Below are 24,770 nucleotides of genomic sequence, written 5' to 3' on the forward strand. Positions count from 1 at the left end.
CGGCACGGTGGCGCAGCTGTAAAGCGTTGGCCTCACAATTCTGAGGACCCGCGTTCAATCGCCTGTGTGGAGTTTGCGTGTTCTCCCGCCGTGCCTGCGTGGCTTTTCTCCGGGCACTCCGGTTTCCTCCCACATCCCCAAAAACATGCATTAATTGGACACTCTAACTTGCCCCGATGACGGCTGGGATAGGCTCCAGCGCTACCGCCACCCTTGTGAGGATAAGCGGCTAAGAAAATAAATGGATTGTGGTGGGTAAAAACGGTGAGACCCTAAAAAACCAGCTTATTGTTTTGTTTTTATCTGTTTTGTATGAAGGAAGAGGTCAAACCAACTTGAATAGGCCTTTGAGTACGGACCTCCATTAAAATGAGTTTTTCTTTCTGCTTCCATAAAGCACATCGCTTGGGGTTGTTGATCCAACTGTTTGATAGTTAGCAGGCTACTTACTGGAGGATGATGTAATGTGCTGCTAATGGTTAGGTGGTGTTATTTTCTTTAGTAGTACTTTTGCCGTTGCCAAACGTGGCTCAAAGTATAAAAATACGTGCACTTCAATCAGATGCTCACGCAATTTGGCCCATTCGTCACCTCGACCGAGTTTTTGGGACATCACGTGGACAGCGCTAAACCTGGGCGAGTAAAAGTGCAGCTGGGACTTAACTCTGGAGTTGTGGGTTTGGTGAAAAGGGGAGGACGTAAAAATAAATTCTTGATAAGAGCACTTTTCCAGATTCTGAGCAAAATATAGTGGATTCTTCATTGGTAGGGCACCATGACGATGTTTTGTGGGAATCAGTGTTTTTCGCGGAATCCTTGACTCAAATGAACAAACAATACCTCACGTTTTGTGAGGTCGTGTGGCAAGTGCTTAAGACGTACACCACATGTTAAAAGTACATGTAAATTCCTGTATTTGTCTTCTTTTATTCTGATATGCAAACAGATTTACCAGGTTTTCATTGGCCCATGAGCTAACCCTCCACAAAAAGTTTGTGACGTCACATAGCTAGCGCTAAGCTACGGCTAACGCAAATTCATTTTGTGCTACAAAGCATGACAAAGTGAATGGTTGGAGGAGACTAACAGTTAAATTTGACCAGGGGTGACTCAAAAGGTCAAGGGAAAAATTAATTTATGTACATGGAATATTCCAGCTTCCCCGCAAAATGTAATGGGTTCTTCATTAGTGGATGTCACACTACGTTTTCTGGGAAGTGGTTCCGCGTTTTCTTGTGTAATCCTGCTAACTATCAAACCACCAAATTTTCACTTTTGTGCTTTTTATACTTGGCGGAGGTAACAATTATCAAGGCTCACTCAAGTAACACCTTCTCTCTCTTTGAGGTGAAAACAGGAGGAGGTAACTCATCCTGTCCTCCCAGTCGCCTCCAAGACTAACTTCAGTGACAACTTTTCACCTACTTATCTTGCTCTATATGGCTGACATTCACCATAAACATCTGACTTTTCTTCTTCTTCAGCTGCTGGTTAGACGACCGAGGCCTCCACGATGACAACGGCGTCGCCGTGCTGCTGGACGCAGTCGTCCAGCAGGGGTGAGAGGACGCCTTCGCTGGCTCGGACGGAGCAGTTCACTCTGTCTTGCTTCTCCCGCTCCTTGAAGACCGCTTCGTCCTCTCTGTCTTCTCGCTTCACTTGGCAGCGACACACCTCGATGCCGGAATCTCCTGTCAGGCGCCGGTGGCGGAAGTGATCCTCCTCGTCATCCTCCTCGTCCTCGTCTTCGAGGCGCATCACGGTGGAGAGGCTTGTGGTGAGGACAGCCCGCCGAGACGCATCTTCCTCTCTTTCTTTAGGCGTGGCACACATGGGGTCTGAGTAGACGAAATGATGGACGTGATTGGAAGGAAGGGAAGAGAGCAGGTTGAGGGGTGAAAGCGGGAGGCGAGGGAGGTGTGAGGGACGAGAGCTATTGTAGGGTTGCATGGGGAGTGACACCGGGGCAGCCGGACGTGAGATCCCCTCATTGCCATGATAGGAATGACTGGGAACGACATCTGGACTAAGAGCAGGTACAACATCCAGCGGAACCTGCGACGAGGGTGTCGAGGACGAAGATGTTGATAAGCGGTTGCCCCCCGCCCTGGGCAAGAGGGCGCCGTCGCCCCCCGCCTCGCTGGGTGTGGACAGGCGGCTGCTGTCGTACGTCTCGTCCGTCACCTGGACGGAGAAGGAGGTGCTGCACGGCGAGGTCAGGGAGCAGGACTCGCAAGAGCAGCTGGTGTAGTTGTCGGAGCTCTGGGACGAGGCGAGGCCGCTGGAGCCCGGTCCCAGGTAGGGGGGGCAGGGGTGACTGTGGAGGTGGTGATGGGCGTAGGAGGAGCTCGGGCCTAGCATGGCCCCTCCCTGCAGGGCGAAGACGGAGCTGTAAGGTGGAGGCGGCGTGGTGGGCCGCGCTGCTACTTCATCATATGAAGGTAATTTGAAGGTGGCCAGAAAACCTAAAACAAGAACACAGTCATCCTTAGCCGCTTTGTAATTAAATTTTTTTTGCAATTCTTATATTTTCAATGGGCAATGTAATCAGGTCTTTCCACCCACAAAATGAATTTATAGTTCCTGAAATAAACGTACTGAGATCCAGCATGGAGGATGGGAAGTTGCAGGCTCCGTTATAGGCAATAAGATTGATTTCCCTCTGTCTCTGCTGCTGCTGGATCCTCAACTTGGCACGGCGATGGCGGTAAGCGCAGAAACAGCTGAAGAGGATCAGCACGGTCCAGAGAAGCCAGAACCCTGCCAGGAAGAAAAAAAAAAGTAACCCAATCTTTAAGCCAAAAACATAACAAGCAGCGCCATTCGAACACTTGATTTATCCGTTTTTTCCAATACTAATGCCGGTCAATCAGAGACGAAGACAAAGAAACGGGACAATTTTTCAGAATTTCCTGATCTACATGAGGGATTAAAACCCGGAAGATACACAGGAGATGGGATCAGTATTTTTTGACATACCAAATTTTCAGGTTAAGAGCAGCACACAATGAACTACAAGAAGGTACACTCATTTACCACCACACTGTTTTTTTCATTGGATTGTTTAAATATTTGTCTCAAAATGTAAATCGTACAAATATCTACAGTAATTATGGATTCGTTACAATAGTTTAGCGATACAGTACAGTGTGGAATTCATAGTCATACAGTACTAAAAGACATGTTCAATAATTTACTCTACTTATTGTTTTTCATTTAACTGTATCATCATTACTAATGATTTTAGCAAAGTTTTAGCATAGGGCTATAAGATGGGTTATAAAACTGCAATAGGTTCCAACAAATTATTCACTGGTTTAGGAATGGCACTGCAAAATGAAGAAGACATCCTATAATATACATGCGAGGCGACCAGTTGCTGATGTCACTTTGTAAGGCAGTAGTAATTGGTAGAAAAGCATCATTACTATTATTAGCACGGGGTTGGACCCAAATGCACGACTCTGGAGACGTAGAGGCAGTTTGGGTGATCAGGAACAGGATTACGAGAGTGCAGGAACGAGGCATGAGGCAACGATCTGGCAAAGGCCAGACCGTACGTGTGTTTCTATATAACTGGAATGTAATTTCTAGAGACGAGGCTGATTGCGGCTGGTCCGTGCAGCATCAGGAACCAGTCTGGCCAGGTCAGAGACCAGCAAGGCCATGACTGTACCCACCACGTCTCCTTTAACGGTTGGCCCCGGACGGTTTAGGCGCCTCAGGGTGAGAGGCGTGAAAGTCTCTGATGAGGGAGGGATCGACCACGAACCGGGACGAGATCTATGATCGTTCTTCGGGACGGTAGATGCAGTTCAGGAAACTGATTTATTCAGTCCAGTGTCGGGGATCAGGCAGGCAGTCAACGCGAGCAGAAGTAACAAGGATGTCAGGCGTAGGAGGCAGGTCAGTGGGCAGGCAGGAGTCGGTACACGGAAGATCAAGAACGGGATTACGAGAGTGCGGGAACGAGGCATGACTCAACGATCTAGCAAAGGCCAGACCGTACGTGTGGTTCTATATAACTGGGACGTAATTACTAGAGAGGAGGCGCAGGTATGCCGAATTGGGGATCGGTACGGTCAGGACAGGGACCGGCATGGCCCTGAACGTGCCCCGTTTTCACAGACAATTGTTTGAAGTGATTACAAGGAAACATTAATTCGTTTTTAACATTTGACCTTGAGACCTTTACTTTCAAATGTTCGCACTCTACATCAATGCAGACAGATGAAGTCGGTTGGGGGACTCACACCAGAGTTCGTAATAGTAGGTACAGCAGCCCGTCTCTCCGCAGCAGTGTCCTGTCTCACAGAGGTAACCTGGATTGTTTTTTACACCAGGACAGTACTTGGGACTGACTACAGGTTGGCTACCAGAACCCTCATGTTGCTTCGCCACCTGGTAGATGAAACAACAGAATGAATTCCAAGACATTGCTGTATCCTGGATGCTTTTTTTTGAGGATAATGATGAAATCCCACAACAGGCAAGTAAAGGTTAGAGCAGGTTTTGTGCAGTGGGACCTTGAATTAATAGATTAAAATGGGGCAGGGGGTTTTCCGTTAAATCAGATAGTCCGTTAAATTGAAGCACTTTTCTGTGACCGAAAAACAGGAGTTCAATCCACAGTTATTGTTTTGTGCTAAAAAGACCCCAAGCAGGACAAAATATTTGTTAAAATATATAATACAGCTTTAAAAGGTTTGATACGTTTTTGAATGTACTCAAACTTACCACAATGGTGCATGAATGGGGAGATTTTGACTTCCAACTGGAGACTGTTTTCTGTCTATTAAATCTCGGTACACAGAAAGAGTTTAACGCTAGCACCGCTAACGGTGCCCTGGTACACAGAAAGAGTTTAACGCTAGCGCGGCGCTAGCGTTAGCATCAAACTCTTTCTGTGTACCGAGGCTTATGACAAGGTGCGCTAACACTAGTGCTGCAGTAACGCTAGCGCCTCGCTATCACCGCATAAACCGCAGGGTTGAAAGCGTGTGAAAAAAGTCGCGGCTTGTAGGCCGGAAATTACGGTAATCGGGACAGAAAACGGATGGCTAAATGGTTGAAGACAGGATTCATCCATTCCACACAACCAAATTGCATATTTAATGAGTGAATTAATCAATTCTGATGCCCTTTTCTAATAGACAGACAGAGTCAAACACACAGACAGGCACCTTCTGAACCGTGAGTTGATCCAATTCCTTCTGGGTAACAGCCACCTAGGAATTAAAAATAAAATGTTGAATTCAGTCAAATGAAATATGAAGCACATTAAGGGAATTAGAGTGCTTTTTAAAAATCCAGACTTAAAATCTGGTGTACTTTACAACGACTGCGTCAGTGCAGGAAAGCCCCGAGTGAGCCGCACTGATACAGTCTCTGATGCGGAGATGGCAACTGCAACAGCGGTGCCGACAAATAATTGCGTCGCCATGGCGACCACTGTGGTTATACTCGGAGGCCTGATTTTCATAGTGCTCTGAAATGAATACTGAAGGTCGAGCTGCTCACCGTAGAAGCCTCGGTGGTTCCATCCGCATATTTCAGGGTCATTGTCATCTAGTGGGGGGGGGGGGGGACAAACAAATGCAACAGAATAAAACACCTAACGGTGAACATCCATCCACTAATACGACATAATACATTTGCAGTTCCAAAAGATAAGGACCATATTTTCACCATGATGACATCTGTTTGAACAATAAAGAGCTACATATGACACGCAGCTCTTCCTTTTCCTTTCGTCTTGTAACCATTAGGGGTCCCCGCCGCACACCCACCTTTCGCATGTAAGCCTTCATCATCTCCTAAATCAACAGATGTGGGCAGTTGGTTTTCCATCACTCCAGCTATCAAGTTTCTCTTAAATCTTCCTTAAGCTCTCTTTCCTGGAAGCTCGATTCGCATCAAATTTCAACCAATACAGCTAGCTAATCACAATCCCTCCTCTGGACGTGTCCAAACCATCACAGCGTGCTCTTACTTTTGTTTCCAAATGATCTGTTTCCCTTCCTTCTGACAAGCTAATTTGTAATACTATCCAATCTGGTCCCTCCAAGAGAGAAACTCTGTATATCATCACATGAGCCACCAAACACTTTGGTCCACTTGTTCCAACCTGCTTGGATCCTTTTTTTTTTTTGCTCCCTGCTTTCACTAAAGATCACGTTGCTCATTTGTGAACATCATACCTCATTCGTCAGCTTTATTGCAAAGACAAAGGGGCTTGGCGCGGATCCCTGATGAGTTCCATTTTAGACTCCTCTTTCACAACAAAACACACTTCATCAAAGTTCTACTGCTCGAAAACATAAACACGGGGTCCAAATATTTGCAATGTATGATTTTTTTTTTTTTTTTAAATCAAAATGTTGTCCTGTCAGTGTGTTCAGAAATTCCGAAATGAGGTTATCGGTCGCACCAATCTCAATGTCGTGCAGTGTAGCGTGAGGAGGTGAAAAATTGCAAGTGAGAGGGCAAAACGCAGAAACACTGCGGTTGGGTTCAGGACCCTCTTGTAAACTGCAAGATGACTAACTTGTAGGGATGGGGTAACAATATATGGCCTTGTCTGCGGTGTACGTACAATGTACATACAATGACCTCAACCGCCCACGAAGCGATGACGGGCCAAAATCCAACAAGCCCCGAATGTCGCAGCAAAACTGACACCATCTAATTACGTCCCTAAAATTTTACTTTGACATTCTGAATTTACAATAGTCAAAGACAACCACAATGTTTCTCATACACCATCCACCAACAGATTTAAGATTCCATATACATAAAATGCTCAACAAATATATTTGGCCACCACCAGTTGCCCTAAATTAACAGTATTGATAGATAAGTATGGGGAGTTAAAAAAAAAAATTACATTTGTTATGGTTAATACTGCACACCAGTACATAGTTGTTTTTGAACCCAAGTGATTATTTTGATGGTAAAATACAAATGTAATGAATTTTTTTTAAAATATCAAATTATAATTTTTTTTTAAACTTCCTGAACAAAAAGAAACCCGTGCAATGGTTGAATGTTGATGCTGGAATGATATCAAATTTGGCTATGATTGGTATTGAATGTCAAAATGTAGGGATCTCATTGAAGACAAATGGTCTGAATACTTGGTTTTACAGTTTATATGATCCATAAAAGTTGTCTCTGATCACAGAACTATCACATTATGACGCACTATTAAAAGCAAACGTGACAATCAGACCAAACACTTCACCTGTCTACCAAGTGCATTGAGACAATGGTGAAGTTTTCTGGATTCAGTCACCATCCATCCATTTTCTTAGTCGCTTATCCTCAAGAGGGTCGCGGAAGTGCTGGAGCCTATCCCAGCTGTCAACGGGCAGGAATCGAGGTACACCCTGAACTGGTTGCCAGTCGATCGCAGGGCAGATAGAGACAAGTGGCCGCACTCACAATCACACCTAGGGGCAATTTAGAGTATCCAATTAATGTTGCATGTTTTTGGGATGTGGGAAGAAACCAGAGTGCCCAGAGAAAACCCACGCAGGCACAAGAGAACATGCAAACTCCACACAGTCAGGTCCGGGATTGAACCCGGGACCTCAGAACTCTGAGGCCAACGCTTTTACCAGCTGATCCAATGTGCCGCCCACCAGAATCCATTTGACATAAAACAATCAATATGTGATTGAGATCTGTAGCCAAGAGACTTCACAAAAATATGGCATTGACCATGGGGCATTATTGCCAAAAATTTTCAGTGCCAATGAGACATCCGTTCACTTGTTGCTTGTTTGCGCTTGCAACCTTTCCTTGTCAGCAGTAAGTAAAAACGATACTTAATTGGCTTTCTCAATGAGGAAAATTCCATTCATTTGCCTTCAAAAAGCCTTCAGCCAATCATTGATCAGAACTGATTTTGAACTGAGCATTATTAGAATATTACGACAATGTCTCTTTTGTCCAAATACGCTTGGGTTCCTGAAAATAAAAGTACTCTGTGTTAAATCATCACATTTTTATCAAAACCTTATCCTGCAACACTTCACTCACACGTTGACTGCTTAAATTCAAATTCATTGTGTTGGTACATGAACGCAAAAAAAGATGTATAAAAAAATGTCACTGTCCAAATATAGTAATGCCTCGGTTCTCAAACGTCCCCGTTTTTTAACAAAAATTTCAAGATTTTTTTCGCTTCTGTTTTTGAACGAAAATCGGTATTCGAACGCCCCCGACAAAACCCAAAAATAACATATTGCTCGCGGCCAGACCAGCTGACCCACGACGTGCTTTGTTGTGAATTCCCACGCTGCCGGAAAAACTCGGAAATAATATAATGTGCGCGGCGCAAGTAGCTGACCCACTCACGACGCGTTTCGTTGTCTATTCGAACAACCCTGAAAAAGAACGGAAATTACATAACAAGCGTGGCGCAACCAGCGCACTTTTGTTATTCTGTATCATGCAGCCTCTGTCCACACACGTGTCCCGATAGTGACTCTTGTTTTTCTTGTCATCGAGGACTTCCGTATTAACCCCCAATCATGGCTCCAAAGAAGGCACGTTGCTTGTTTAAAGTTCTTCTGCACTTTTGTTCCCAGCCTAGCCTAATCTACTACTAAAACATACATTTTAAGCAAAAAATAAACATATTTCTTAAATTATTTTATTCTACAACGTATTTAAACTATAGATGCAGTTTGTTATCTGGAAAAACTGAAAAAAAAGGCTTTAAAAAGCACATTTTTTTTTTAGCCGTTGAACACATTATTTCTTTTTCCATTCATTGTAATGGGAAACATCGATTCGGTTTTCGAACCGTTTTCTGGAGCGGATTGCGGTCGAGAACCGAGGCATCACTGCACTTGTACAACTTCAAGGTTTGATCAGCACACAAACATGGAAGGTCATCCACAATGTTGAGCTGTCAGCATCCTGAATCAGCAAATTTCATCACTCCTTCAACTGTATTAGTCATGCACGCATACAAAGCTGTAGGTTCATCACTTGTAGGTAAAGTATACAGATATGAGGCAGCATACAAGAAGGGGGGAAAAAAAAGCATAGATACTGTATTTATTTTTACACGTCTTTAATGTTTGCTGCCCGTCTGGTACTCGAGCATCTGCAATGCAATGCGAACTGGAGCGAACGTTTGATGTCATAAGCTTGATAATTGGGAAATCAATTAAAAAGACGTGAGCGCCGGCTAGTCGAGGCTGCAGTGTTTGTCAACAAAACAAGCATGTTGCTCTGCAGGATTCCATGCGTGCGCTTTGACCGCAGTGTGTGCGTGCGCGTGTTTGTGTATGTGTGTGTGTGTGTGCGCGCGCGCGCGCGTGCGTGCGTACCATGTCAAGCCTGACCCCTAGACAGAACGTCAACGTCTTCTCGGGATCCATGTTAAGAAGCGGACGTCCGGTCGGGGCGGTGAAGTGCAAAAATAAATTTAAAAAAATAAATTAAATGAATAAACGCAAGCCGAGGTGCGAGCCCTTTCCTCGGGGTTTAGAGCTCCATCGCAGCGGCCGCCCGCCTCTCCACGGAAACGGCGGCTTACCCGTCCGCCATTGACGCGGACCGACAGACAAGACGGACGGAGACAGGGAGGGAAGGAAGGAAGAACGCCCCTCCCGGACCTCTCAGTGTCTCCACACACTGAGCGTACTGAAATACAGTCCCCCCGCCCCCACACACACAGACAATCCCCCCCCCCCCCCACCCCGCGTATTAACAGTGATTTGTCACCTCAATTTATTTAATAGGCGTGCGGGATGAGAATGTCGTCGACTGACATTTCACGTGGCGATGCAAATGTCTTTTCCTTCTCTTTGTTTTGGTCGAGAGCGTCGTGGACGCCGCGAGTGACGTCATGCTTCTCGCGGCACATCCAACCCTGCCCGACGATCATCAACTTGAAGAGGCGATTTGATTGGCCGGCGCTCCCAGCAACAGCCGAACACAATTGATTCCCGATGCTTTTAAGTTCAGGCTAATAAAGAACAGAGATGGGATGCAACTGTATTTATATAGATATTTTTTTCACGTATTTGTGCATACGTAGTAACCTCACCTTGTGAAAAACCTCTCCTTCGGTAGCTCGGACCAGCTTTATCTAGGTCTGTGTGTAGGGGTCACCGACACGGGCCCGCAAGCATAAATTAACCCCCGAGGACAAAGAACATGAGTCGCCAATGGTCTATTCTAAAAATAGCTCACTAGTGAGAAGCATCACATTTTTTTCACGGTTATTCTTTTTTTAAAATCACATTTGTATTGGTGTAGATTTAAAACGAAAACCTAATCTAGTTCAAAAGTCAGTACCGTATGACCAGACCAAGGCGTTCGTGGGGCACGACAATGAGAGGATTTGCCTCCAAATACTCTTAACGGAGCTTTCCGATCTGTCAATCAGTCGTACAATAATAGCCAATCAGATAGCATTTGGCAAAAAAAAAAAAAAAAAAAAACATACCCCAATATTATCTGGAATACGCGATAGAGAATCGACTTCAAACGTGTTCTGTTCGATCGCTATTTTGGAAGCTTGTGAGGCATGGCTGAGGGGGCGGAGCTTAAGAGCCCCATCGGAAAGGTCCATTGGAGGAGTTATCCGTACCCAAAATCCAAGGAGAAAAATATAGATAAAAATTAAATGACTCTGCTACGATGACTTAAAAAACAGATCGACACAAAATGGATGTGACACAGGCCTAATGTGACCGACCCACCTCAAAGAGTCCGCCCAGAACCTTGTCTGTGCGTTCAGATATTTACTGGAGACGGACGTAGTATTTGGCCAAATCAAGAAATGAGTGTCTGTAAGTGACTTAAAATGTGTAATGTAAAACATATTCATATGAAGACCATTGGTAGTTGGCTTTTTTTTTTTTTTTAAATCCGAAATTCTAATTGCTTGCGCGTTGATGCTACTCACGGCAATGGTAATTGAGATTGCTAACCATTTCGAATTTAGCACTCAAATTTTGTACACCAAATTCATCCCAAATACTCAGTACCAACATATGCATTTGAAGGATTGAGAATAAAATGCACGTTAGTAGCATTTTTTGGGAAATATTATTTGATTACTCTATCAGCAATAGGACAAGTGATTCTAAAAAGATGATTAGTGACATTCCCATCTATCTATTTTCCGAAACCCCTTTCCTCACAAGGGTCTCGAGTACACTTGCACCTCTCTCATCTGTATTTACGGCTTTGTCCAAACGAGTTTAGCTGGGCACTGAAAACATCCACCATACTAACTCAATGGAAATAATGGAGTATGCTATAAGAGTGAAAGTACGCAAATTGATTTTTTTCTTTTGTCATTTGGTGATATTTCACAATTTATAAATCGACGGAAAAAGTAAAAGAATTGGGAAAAAAAAATCGGTAAGCAGATACAGCTCTTCTTTGCTCAATCCACAAGATGGCGGCCTTTCCATAACAATATGTCGTCATTGTCTGCTCTGGCAGGTGAAATAAATGCCCAAGTCAGAGCAAGGAAATCTTAACTCCTGATACTACACTGCCCAGAAAAATATCCGCGTTAATAACAACGTCGTAAAATGGCTTAAAAAAAAAAAAAAACGGAAAACAACAAGTTGTGAAGTTTCACTCGCAAACATGGAAAATACACCCGTTTTGAATCATTTACACCAAGCGTGATTATTCCGAATATATAAATTACCCTGGTGCACACGGGAAACGAATTAGGAATAAAAAATTAAAAAAAAAAAAACAAAAGAAAAGAAATAGGACTTACAGGTCGACCTATGAGTTCCTTGGCATTCGCCCCTTTTTCTGGCACTTCCGGGTTATGTTAATCACGTGACTTTAACGGCACACAGGTGAGAAAAAAACGTGATAAAAATAAAAGATAATTCTAACCCTATCGAATTGACCAAAAATACGACTAATAATAATGCATTTAATAATGCATGGACATGGATTTTTTTTGATAGGTCTTTAATTTAAGTAACCAACAGTTTCTCCATTTGCTCTTTAAGCAACCCTTAAAGAACAAACGGAACTGTATGATATGAAAATGTAACAAAACAATAAAAGAAAATGTAAAACATTAAAAAAAATTGAAGTGTAATAACAGAACGTACTGGTGTATAGTGCATGCCTTTAAGGGGTGTGGTTACGTGAATGACAGGAGCTTGAGTGGATGTGAGCACCTGGGGTTGAGTTGTGTCTGACAGCAGGTTCATTTGAGTGTCCTCATTTTGAAATTGCATGTTTGACATTTTGTCCCATTCATCCATCCATCCACCCATCCATCCATTTTCTTTGCCGCTTATCCTCACGAGGGTCACGGGAGTGCTCAAGCCAATTCCAGCCGTCATCGGGGAGGAGGCGGGGTACACCCCAAACTGGTTACCAGCCAATCGCAGGGCACATGGAGACTGACAATAGTCGCATTCACAAACACACCTTGGGGCAATTTAGTCTCCAATGAATGCATGTTTTTGGGATGTGGAAGAAAACCCACGCAGGCACGGGGAGAACATGCAAACTCCACACAGGCGGGGCCGGGATTTGAACCCCAGTCCTCAGAACTATGAGGTCAATACTCTAACCAGTTGCTCCACCATGCTGCTTAATTATTGTTTTGGGTTTTTTTGGTTTTTTTTTTTTTTTTTTTGCCATTTACTTGAGCGGTAGTGTATCCAAATTGAAATTTTGGCTGGAAACAAAACAATAAATAAATAAATAAACAAACAATAGGTCATGTGACAGCCAATCGTACATTGACCCCTCCGTAGAAATTGCGTCATCCCCGTCGCTGACAAATCAGAGGCCAGAGATCTGGATAAACCACGCCCCTTTTTGGCATCCACCGTTACCTCAGACAACGTTGCATGGTCCAGTAGAGCTTTTGTTAGCCTTTTATCGCGTATTTGGCTTCTTTAACAATAGATATGGTTAAGAGGTGTAGTCACGGACTTTGTAATAGTGACGACAGGTATCCTGAAAGGCTAGTTGGTGGAGTTCAATTCGTACCCTTTCCAAAACCGAAGACCCAGTACGAAAAATGTCTTTGATGTATCAAACTTTGTGGAAGACCGCATCATCAACTGAATCCATCTAAAATCAATCGGAACAGAACACCGAGTACGAAAAATGTCTTCGATGGATCAAACTTTGTGGAAGATCGTATGATCAACTGAATCCATTTAAAATCAACCGGAACAGATATGTTTGCACGAAGGTAAGCCCTATATTTGATTTTCAATACATGTCTCATATAAATGAATTAGCAGTTCTTCGCTTGCATAACATAGCTACGTGTGAATGATTGAGACACTTGATCTGCGTTGAGCGATATTTTGCGATGATCTGACTGCACAAACGTGTTTCTGTTCGGCGGCTCCCGAGCTAAGGTAAACCGGACTCGCGAGTCCTAAAAGCCTTCGACGTCCACCGAGACACCAAGACTGAAGGAAGGATGTTTGAGGACACTATAAAGTAGTGATTGTCGTACTCGGTCGGGACTTACGTAGGTTCGGCACTAATTCAAGAATAATTATTGAGGGGAGCGCGTGACGTTACACAAAGAAAACGAGAGAAACAACTCGTAAATCAAGCCTCGCCTTCTTTTCCTTCATACAGCGGTTCACAAACGGCTATACAGATACACGTACAGATTCTGCACACAAGTGTGATATATAACACGAAAATAGGAAACTGTCAATGACGAATTAGTCTTTGGGTTATAATATATTATATTATGTGGCTTCTCGATCTTCCTCTGACTCCGGAAAGATCTCGCGCTAATATCGATGGTTTCTCCGTCGATATGCATGTAAATACCATTGAAATATTCCTCGCTGAAATACTTGAAGCCCTGCTGTCTGCTCTTCAACGACATTTCACTATTCGGTAAGAATGCGAGTGAGAAATTAGATGGTAAATCGGACAATTTTGCTCTAGTCTTTTCTTCCTGCGCCGCCATTTTTGCTAATTGTTTGTCTGAGGTTAGCACACGTGGGGTGACGTAACTTCAGGAGGCGTGGTTAAGTGCCCTGTACGGAGGGGTCAATTGAGCACTTGTAAGTCAAGGTGTGTATTTTCGTTATGGTTGAGTCGTTGGCAAAAATGACCATCATAAATTTATTCAGAGATTGTGACATGCCTATAATTACAAAAAAAAAAACTCAGCAATATGATAATTTACAGTCGTACAGCACTGAAAATAAAATAATCAAAATGTATTATTATCTTTCGACCAGCAAATTTGTATTGGAGGTTATGAGCTTGTGGGTGTGTCTAATATTGTTGGTGTCGACGTGTCCACAAGATGGCAGCTGCATTCACACCTTGGATGAAAGAGCAGATACAGGATTACAGTTGATCAAACTAAATTAATTATTCTGATTAGGTTGATAGCCTTCATTAATTTTTAGGTTTGTCGCCCGCCAAATCCATGTTTTGTGCGACATTCAATGAGAGACCACTTCTACTTGTCTTTCTGTATGCCACCTTGGAATGATCTGAGTGATTCACATAATAATGTGTAACGTTTCACATAATTCTGTGGAACGTATCACATATTTATGTGGAACGTATCATGCACGTTACACATAATTGTGTGAAACGTTACACATAATTATGTGAAACACGACTTTTCTTTGCTGTGGCAGTAATGATCTGACAAACTTGATCTGAAGAAAAGTTCAATGCACGAATGGTGCCCAAAAGTTCAGAAAGGAAAGGATGAGTGGCAGGATGAACTAAAGGAAAGACGGGAGGATGAAAAGGAAAGATGGAAGAAATGATAAGGCATGAAAAAGAAGAAAAGGAAGGCTGGTGTTAAATGAAAGTATAACAAAGGTATACTTATTATTGCCACACAATTATTATGAGAATTATTTTTTTGTATAGAAATGTTACATTATTTTTTGCAAGCTTTAATAAACTACCTTCAACTGTATGAAAGGTAACAAAGGTGAGGGGAAAAATGAAAGGTAAGCAGGAAGGAAAAAAGGAAGGAGGGTCCACTTAGTGAACCATAAACAGTGTGACAATCTATTTTTTTTTTTAATAGACTCACCAGATGTGGCAAAAAGTACTGTTCTTTAAGAAATAGATCCAGCCACATTTGAATGCGGCACAACAAAATAACAGTACATTGCATAACTATGCCCATAAATGTCCAACATTGTTCTATTTCATGATTTTAGTATTTTAGTAGTTCACATAATTCTGTGAAACGTTACACATAATTATGTAAAACGATTCACATCATCATGTTTCGTACATATTTCCCTATTTCTTTCCATATATTAACCATCTCAATCAGACAGACTCTATAGTTAATAATTAAATGGCGTTTTACGAGAATATTCATATAAATGAACTGTAGGCCTATGGGGAACAGTTTTTAAAGTTAAACTGTATTTCCCATGATGCACCTCTCACAATCACTTCCTGGTTGGATACTCGTAAACATTGGTGTCATGGCGTTGCCCGGCAAAATGTGAAGTTACGGCATAAAACGTCCACCGCAAGCTTTAATCGACAAAGTACGTGTTATTTACATATATTTTTTTTTTGTTTACCGGTTGTTTAGGTCTATCCGATCCTAAACGTGGAGTTAAAGCACAGCGTGATTGCATTCCCACACGTTCGCTCACGTCTTAATGTGGAAAATCATTCTAAAGCGGCATCATGGACGGAAAAACTGATTTGTTTTTTTGAATTTCACGAGACTCTCACTACTCTATGCTTTCCTACATAATACTACTAGGAATGCACCGGTACCATTTTTTAAAGACCGAATTGTGTGACCAAAAAAGAGGCCGATTGTGATTGATTCAAGCTGTTTTCCCCCCTTCTTTTTCTTTCAGCTTGTCCCGTTACTGTGGTACTGCATGCGCAAGTTTGGTGTGGACGAGAAATATGTTAGAAGGAAGGAAAGATGGAAGAAATGAAGAGTAGGAATAAAGAATTGAAGTGGGATAGATGTGGTTAGGATGGAAGGGGAAATGGAAGTGAAAGGGATGTTAAAGGTCAAGTGTCGTCAAACGGATGATTTTTTTTTTTATATTATTAATGAAAACCCCACAGCCAATATGGTCCCATGTGTTTTTTCACCACAAAACATGATTTTGACGTATACAGCTTTTTGTAACTCCCGCTATGGAAATCCTCTCAGGGATTTGTTTTTGAGAAGAAGCAGGAAGTGACGCAAGGACAGCGGCGGCGCCCCCTCGTGGACTCGTTTGTTTCCACTAGTTTTACCTCGGGCAAGGTAGCTCGTTGTTCTTTGGTGTTAGCCAAAATGCCGGCTCGTTGTATTGCTGGAAATTGCTTGAACACTCGGGAGGATGGAATTACCCTTCATAAATTTGAAAGAGACCCTGTTAGTTGTGAAAAATGGATTGCACGGGTGCAGAGGACGAAAGCTTTGTGGGTTCCAAATAACAGGTAGGTGTGTATACAGCTACTAAAAAAAATTGTAGAGGCGGAGTGTCAGACACAGGAACAGAACCTGCTTTATTGTTCGACATCAAAACACTACTCGCATAACGGTGGGAACTCTGTTAACCTTTACTCCGGAAGCGCAGTCCGTGCGGAACCCCGCACCCCAACTCGAGGTCCCGCGGGTGAATTATGTAAACACCACAAAATAATAGTTTGGGGCGGACCATGTAATCGGCCTCTCTTATAACGTAGCAAAAGATCCGGGTATGAAATGTGTCGACCCTAACCCAACAATGTCTCGATAGTGTTCATCGCGTACTGCCGCGACTGAACATACCCCTAAAAGTAACATAGCTCGGCTCCACCTCCTCCTTATACCCACCTGAGGCTCTGCGTTCGGTGGTCACAGCTTCTGCGAAGGCTGCGCGACGGGGGTTTGCTTTGTTTCCTTTTCGAAAAGAACTTCGGTGTCAGAAAAATGCGAATATCTCTGTTGTTCGGCTTCCTTAGTACCAGGCCCTGCGCATTTTCTACGACGGAAGTGACGACGACGCCAAGGACAGAGGACGCGACTAATATGGGGACCACTTGGATGTCGGGGGACACTCAATTGCGCAACTTTGTGCATGGATGACATGCTCTCCAGTCACTTTTTTTTTGGGATAGACATTGAAGTGAATACTGTTATATGTATTTTTCATTACAATATCTATCAATTTAAGCAGTAGTAAAGTGCAAAATAAATCAAACAAGGAAGACAAGGGGGAAAGGATGCAAGGAAAGTAAGTCAAGGTGTGTATTTTCGTTACGGTTAAGCCCGTTGAACTTCTTTGGCAAAAAGTGGCCATCACAAATTTCTTCAGAAATTGTGACATGCATGTAAATTACAAAAAAAAACCTCAGCAATATGATCCTTTACAGTCGTACAGCACTGAAAATAAAATCATCAAAACTGTATTTTTATCTTTCTACCAGCAGATTTGTATTGGAGTTTATGAGATTGTGGGTGTGTCTGATATTGTTGCTTGTCGACGTGTCCACAAGAGGGCAGCAGCATTCAAACCTTGGCTGAAAGAGCAGATAAAGTACTACAGTTGATCAAACTAAATTAATTATGCCTCCGACGTGATTAGGTCGAAAGCCTTCACATATTTTTAGGTTCGTCCATTTAAAATGAATCTGCTCCACTTCCTATTTCACAGTCCAGTATACTTGCGTGAAAAGCACGTGAGCGCTTACTGTACGACATTGCGGCCTCTCCCGGTTTAATTTCATGTTTTTCGAGTCGATTGTGTGCACTTCTTCTTTTTGACCCCACGTGCGAACACGTCAAAGTGGGAACCGTGAAGGCCTGAAGCGCTTCCACCTTCTGCGTTTATTTCCCATCTTCCTACCTGAAAACCCAGATGAGCGAGGTGCGTTGGTTTCAAACCAGTTTGGTGAATTTGCGGTTGAATCGTTCAGCTTCGCAAGACACATGGGAATACATATTTTTAAAATCCAAGTAGAACGCTGTATATTATTCATAGTTCAGCCTGAACGTTATATTCCTTGATATCTGACACTTATTGAAACTTAATGCTTAATAATATCAATCCACGGTGAGTCACTGATGATGTAGTGGTACACACGCTTGCCTTTGGTGCGAACACTGTGGGATCGATTCCCGCTCAGTGATGGTGTCGCTATCTGCCCCGCAACTGACTGGCGACCAGTTCAGGGTGTAGTCCGCCTTTCGCCCGAACCTCGCTGGGATAGGCTGCAGCTTTCCCGCTACCATTGTGAGGATAAGTGGCTTGGATAATGACATGACAATATCCAACCATCTATTATCCAAGCACCTTATCCTCACACGGGTCACGGCAGAGATGGAGCCTATCCCAGCTAGCTTCGGGTGAAAGACTGGTCGCCAGTCAGTCACTCGATAGGTCTCGACATCACTGAGCAGGAATCGATCCCTGCACCAAAGTCAGGCGTGTGTATCATTACACCATCACTGACTCACTTGATAATATGTGTCATTATCCAAGACACTCATCCTCACATGGGTCACAGGAGAGCTCGAGCCTATCCCAGCTAGCTTTGGGTGAAAGGTGGACTACACCCTGAACTGGTCACATGGGTTGTGGGGAAGCTGGAGCCTATCCCAGCTAGCTTCATGCAAAAAGCGGACTACACCCTGAATTGGTCACCAGTCAGTCACAGCGCAGGTATCGACACCATCGCTGAGCAGGGATCGATCCCACGCTCCCTGCACCAAAGTCAGGCGTGTGTACCACTGCACCATCATTGACTCTCTTAATAATATTATAGCCACATATCTCTATTTTTCTGTCCGTCTTTACTCATGGCCCATTTGATTGGATGGAAGTAAAATCATGGTTCTGATGGCATATAGAAATATACGTATATGCATTAATTGCAATTTCAGTTGACGCTACCATTGAGAGGAGAATGACATAATAAATATCACCCCGGTCAACAAAAATGGCGCCGAGCGGTAACATTGAGACGGGCCTCCAAAATTTCCATTGAAGGCGTATCCCCGGGTGACGCCGTGATCACATTTTCTGTAAATTTCCCAAGCGTTCAAGACATAGCCTGAGCTTGTTTGCGCACTCTGCGAAATGACACAATATGTCAAAACTTCCTCTGAGTCATCGACGCAACACACTGCAACGCGTGTGCCCTCGCACACGCAGCACATGCAATCACGATGCGATATTTCGAGTTGATTTATGAGAAACAAAATAAGCTCAGTCGGATAAAGAAATGCGCCAGTTGCAGGTGGGGGTGGGCAAATTTTTGGACTAAAACTGGCGGCACGGTGGTGAAGCTGGTAAAGCGTTGGCCTCACAGTTCTGAAGTCCGGGGTTCAATCCCGGATCCGCCTGTGTAGAGTTTGCATGTTTTCCCTGTGCCTGCGTGGGTTTCCTCCGAGCACTCCGGTTTCCTCCCACATCCCAAAAACATGCGACATTAATCGGACACTCTAAATTGCCCATAGGTGTGACTGTCGTCTGTCTCTATGTGCCCTGCGACTGCCTGGCGACCAGTTCAGGGTGTACCCCGCCTCCTGCCCGATGACAGCCGGGATAGGCTCCAGCACTCGTCGCGATCCTCGTGAGGATAAGCGCTGAAGAAAATGGATGGATGGATGAAAAGAACAAATTTGAGTATTATCACAAGACTCTCGCGCTTGTGCGCTTAGAATGTGATCACGAGAAACGTGGTTAAAATAAAAAAAAAAAATGAGCAGAAAGTCAAAACGAAACTCGCGCGTTAATGTTCCGCGGCTCGGCCGCTGGAGATTTACGATCGAAGACTCCTAAAGTGGTTTAGTATCGCGTGTAAAAAGATAGGAACCCGGAACTTTTGAACCCGTAACGGGACCTTCTATTGTATAACACCGCTATAAATGTGGTACAGTTGGACGCAGTTGGCAAAATATGGCGTCCTCCATCATCAAAAAGTATCCCAAATAAAATTCATATACTGTATGTAGCGCAGTTGAAGGAAGCGTGCGGGACGTGACAAAACACTGATAATTCGCTCAAACTTTGACGGCGCTGTCAAAACAGAAGTGCTCATACTGCGAAAAAGGAAAGGCCGCACGTATTTTGAAAGCTGCCCGTCGAAACTGCAATCGGGCGACTCGACGGGTGACGTCATCTGGAAAGCGCAACCCGACTTCCCTTCCCGGCCGAGCAGAAGAAGGTGAATCATCGTCCCGTGCCGAGAAGGCGTCGCGTACTGCAACCGTGGCCCCGTGTCACAGCGTGTGTCAGGTGCACACGTACGGAAGCGTATTTTACGGAAGCGTATTACTGCCACGCCAAAAAAAAAAAAGGTCGCGTTTCACATAATTATGTGAAACGATTCACATAACTATGCATGTAGCTCGCCAAATCCCTGTTTTGTGCAACATTCAATGAGAGTCCACCTCTACTTGTCTTTCTGGATGCCACCTTGGAACGATCTGAGTGATTCACATAATTATGTGAAATGTATCACATAATTATGTGAAACGCGACCTTTTTTTTTTTTTTTTTTTTGGTGTGGCAGTAATACACTTCCGGAGAATTATTACAAATTGGGCACAATGAGACAAACAGACGCACTTGCAATCACACCTTGGGACAATTTATCCATATCATCAATTTTCTTAGCCGCTTATCCTCACAAAGGTCTCTGGGAGTACTGGAACCTATCCCAGCTGTCAACGGGCAGGAGGTGGGGTACACCCTGAACTGGTTGTCAGCCAATCGCAGGGCACATAGAGACAGACAAACCTTGACACAATATATATCTTTATCCATCCATTTCATTCGCCGCTTATCCTCACAAGGATTGTCGGGAGTGGTGGAGCCTATCCCGGCTGTCACCCAGAACTGGTTGTCAGCCAATCGCAGGGCACATAGAGACAGACAAACCTTGACACAATATATATCTTTATCCATCCATTTCATTCGCCGCTTATCCTCACAAGGGTTGTCGGGAGTGGTGGAGCCTATCCCGGCTGTCACCCAGAACTGGTTGCCAGCCAATCGCAGGGCACATTGAGACAAACAGCTGCACCCCCAATCACACCTCGGGGCAATTTAGAGTGTCCAATTAATGTTGCAACGTTTTTGGGATGTGGGGGGAAACCCACGCAGACACGAGGAGAGAACATGCAAACCTCACACAGGGAGGGCTGGGATCGAACCTGGGTCCTCAGAAGTGTGAGGCCAACACTTTACACTTGCTCCACTGTGCCGCCTGATCAAAAACATTGACAGTAAATCGGTAGTTTTGGGACCAATCAAAAGAAACTGAATGATGTCCTGCTGCTGGTTGAGAATCACTGGGTTAAAGGTCGGAAGTCAACCGGAGTCACGTTCCAGATTGTTGGATCCATGTGTCCTTATAACGATTGTTTTACTTGAAATTAAGGCTATAAACAAGTCTCATGATAAGGCAGTAAAACAATATTTCACTCCGAGTACTTTGATTTCATCACCTACGATAAAAGTTTTAATTGCTGGAAGAGGCAGTGCGGTGTCCCGGAGCCATCCCTGCTTACTATCAGGTCAAGGGCAACCTGGGGGTCAGCACTCGCGATCGTTTGGAGGGGGCGCTAGTAGCCACTGAACCCTTGGTGCATGCCCGTGAAGGCGTCACGAATGCAGAAATTAAATAACATGCAGATCATGTCTTCATAATGGACGGTCCCCCAAAGATGAAAGAAATTATGCGTTGCTATTCTTGCGCGAAGCCAACAAACAAAACTGCAAACCAGCGGGAGGAGGTCGATCCCAGCGAGGAAGTCTCGTGCTTTTTACGATTAGTTCCCTCCTGCAGAGGAAATTGAAGAAAAAAAAAAAGCTGACCGGCACCACGTGTGCGATCCATTTCCTCATTTCCGCCTCGTTTGAGTTTAGTGACACAGTTTTTAAAAAACAAAAAACAGAGAATGCGGCAAAATCTCGTCGTCGTGGCGGCCTCTGTCTTTGTTTATGTCAAGCCGGCGAGGAGCGTCACACGCAAAACTTTGCGAGCATATGTTGAACGAATACGTCATTGTCATTATCCAAGCCCCTTATCCTCACAAGGGTCACTATCCCAGCCAACTTCAGACGAAAGGCGGACTACGCCCTGAACTGGTCGCCGGTCAGTCGCAGGGGAAGATATCGACGCTGAACGGGAATTGATCCCACGCACCAAAGGCAGGCGTGTGTACCGCTACTCCATCAGCGACTGAACGAATATGTAAATGTTGAAATATTTCAATGTTCCTATCAATATTTTCATTGAAATTTTCGTCTCCGAGAAAATGGACGCAGACAGCGAGCGTGGGGCGGCGCCCTAGCGCCCTCTATTGACCTGCCGGTACTATTCAGCGTCATGGTGAGTCCCAATTTTGATCATGTCATGTAATTATCCAAGCCGCTTATCCTCTAAATTTCCCCGAGGTGTGACTGTGAGTGCGAATGTCTCTATGTGCCCTGCGATTGGCTGGCAAACAGTTGAGGGTTGTACCCTGCCTCCTGCCCGTTGACAGCTGGGATAGGCTCGGGCACTCCCCGCAACCCCTGTGAGGATAAGCGGCAAAAGAAAATGGATGGACGGATAATTTGTCCGATTGGTCTAAGGCTGGCGGTGACGTCATTGGAAACCTATCCATTGTCCAACCTCGATTATCATATATATATTTTTTATTTTTATCATTTGTAGTCTTCTATCATCGTTACTAGAAAGCAGGAATGATGAATTTTCCGATTTTGGATTTTTGACTGCTCAGCACGTTTGGAATCTGACCAGATATTGGATAGAGTGCCCCGTAGTACCTGATAAAAAAAGTGCAATGGAAATCTCTCTATAGAAAGTAGAGAAACGGAAAGCGGAATTGGTATTATCCATCCATCCAGCCATTATCTTTGCCGCTTATCCTCACGAGGGTTCGGTGTCAACGGGCAGGAGGCGGGGCACACCCGGTGGAAAATGCACATGAAACAGTGTCGGATCAAAGTCTGCAACGATTATTCTTAATGATTTTCTGAGAGGTTCAAAATTCAATTAAGAAGATAGTCGGCATGATGCCGCTTCAGTTAAACATGTCTTCAGTAAAACGAATTGGACAGACTAAATTGCCCATAGGTGTGATTGTGAGTGCGGATGTTTGTCTCCATGTGCCCTGCCATTGGCTGGCGACCAGTTCTGGGTGTACCCCGCCTCCTTCCCGTTAACAGCCGGGATAGGCGCCGGCATTCCCCGCGACCCTCGTGAGGATAAGCGGTAAAGAAAATGGATATCTTTAGTAATCTGTAGCCGAGTTGAACTCCTCTTTCTGTTCCAGCGTTCTTTGTTCTCCGCTTCTTTCTTTTACACCCCGCAGTCGTGGGACACGGTGACCCACTTTAACTGCGAACGTTAATGTAAACAGCCAACGCGTCTTTTCCTTGCAGGATTTTTTTTTTTTTTTTTTTTTTTTACAAAAGTCGTTCCCACGCAGTTCCTCATCTCTCCCTCCACGACCCAGGCAATTTTTTTGTGGGGGGGGGGGGGGAGATAAGGATCTTTGCCACGAGTCATTACCGAGGGGGACCCCGAGCGCTTGGCAGAAACCGTCCCCTGCGTGCAAGGAATGCCGCCGACGTGCACAGGGAGCCACATTAAAATGAGGAGAGCACGCAGCTTTATGAATTTTTGATGGATGGTCGGGACGCGTGTTGACAAAGAGAAGCAATTTTGGGAGAGAAACGAAATGGGGCTTTCCGAGTGTAACAAAAACAGATAATTGATGGTCAGGACGTTTTTTTTATGAGACTTTTTTTTGTTTTGTTTTTTAGACAGCTGCACTTAGGGGCTGTGGAAAGATTTACAGGAACACATGCTCTATTATTAAGCATGCAACCTGGATGAGACATCTACCTGCACAGCGCACACACACACAAAAAAAAAAAAATAGAAAATGTGCATATTGTAACATACTTACACGATACTTTGCCATTATTTTGTCATCAATCCTCCCTCTTGTTTTTTTTTTCTCTCCCCGGTCACCGCTACCTTCCCCCAACGGCTAGCAGGGCCACGGGTTCAAAAACGAGCCCGCACCAGAATGTAGGTCAACCATCAGTGCCGAGTTACCGATTAGAAACAGCTGTGTTGTTTGTGGGGGCCGCGCTCTCACCGTATCGGCGGAGGTCCAGCGAGCATCTGCGGGCAAAACGGAACAGCCCGATCGATCGGGTACTGTGGGGGGGGGCGAGTGTTACCGCAAACAAATCTCAGGAGTCGTGCGCAGCACGCCCACGCAAATAAAAACGGGTTATGTAACGTGCGGCATCCGACGGCGGAAGCGCATCCAAAACATTTGACCCAAAGGCCACCGTACCAAATAATAATGAAACCCATCCAAACTTCTGACTTTGAGAAAAGTCATGAAAAAAAAAAAATCATCCTCCAATAATTCTGGAATTTAGCAAATAGAAATGATTTTAGTCATGCAAATTGCCCCGAAACATAAAAAGTTTGGTCCGATGTCATGTGAGACAGTGAAGCTCCAAAAAAGTGCAAATAAGGAGTACTTTACAAAATCTGGTTTCAACTGTACTAGCAAAAAGACAATGTCTGAAACCACCATAACCTCTGGACTATAAGCCGCACCTGATTATAAGCCTCGCCCGGTACATTTTTAAAGAAAAGAGCATTTTGTTACATACATAAGCCGCACCTGTGTATAAGACGCATGTGCCCACATTGAAACATGAGATATTTACAAAGAAAGATGGTACACAGAGTACAAGAGTTTTAATAACATACCTTGGGGTTTCTTTCCAAACAGTGCCTGTGACGTG

General features: G+C 44.2%; 1 protein-coding gene across 3 annotated transcripts; it reads right to left on the reverse strand.

Moving 5' to 3' along the window:
* Positions 1-911: 911 nt before the first annotated feature.
* LOC133506422 (uncharacterized) lies at positions 912-23,946 on the reverse strand. 3 transcript variants are annotated; one of them, XM_061830552.1, is made up of 6 exons: positions 23,909-23,946; positions 5,521-5,568; positions 5,184-5,228; positions 4,254-4,401; positions 2,599-2,760; positions 912-2,465 (listed from the first exon to the last, which is right to left on the reverse strand). In XM_061830552.1, exons 1-6 carry the CDS (start codon positions 23,921-23,923, stop codon positions 1,492-1,494), a joined length of 1,392 nt encoding a protein of 463 aa, XP_061686536.1. In that variant the 5' UTR covers positions 23,924-23,946; the 3' UTR covers positions 912-1,491. The 3 variants fall into 3 exon arrangements, with proteins under 3 accessions (XP_061686536.1, XP_061686537.1, XP_061686535.1); XM_061830553.1 differs by lacking the exon at positions 23,909-23,946 and adding an exon at positions 11,765-11,801; XM_061830551.1 differs by lacking the exon at positions 23,909-23,946 and adding an exon at positions 9,345-9,644.
* Between the last annotated feature and the right edge of the window lie 824 nt (positions 23,947-24,770).

The sequence above is a fragment of the Syngnathoides biaculeatus genome, chromosome 9 (genome assembly GCF_019802595.1).
Source record: "Syngnathoides biaculeatus isolate LvHL_M chromosome 9, ASM1980259v1, whole genome shotgun sequence".
In the NCBI taxonomy this organism is placed as follows: domain Eukaryota; kingdom Metazoa; phylum Chordata; class Actinopteri; order Syngnathiformes; family Syngnathidae; genus Syngnathoides; species Syngnathoides biaculeatus.

Coding starts and splice junctions, on each gene's coding strand:
- LOC133506422 (XM_061830551.1), bottom strand. CDS start 9,395: ATGGATCCCGAGAAGACGTTGACGTTCTGTCTAGGGGTCAGGCTTGAC. Junction 5,229..5,520: donor GAACCACCGAGGCTTCTACG/GTGAGCAGCTCG, acceptor TTTAATTCCTAG/GTGGCTGTTACCCAGAAGGA. Junction 2,761..4,253: donor CTACTATTACGAACTCTGGT/GTGAGTCCCCCA, acceptor TCTTCCTGGCAG/GGTTCTGGCTTCTCTGGACC.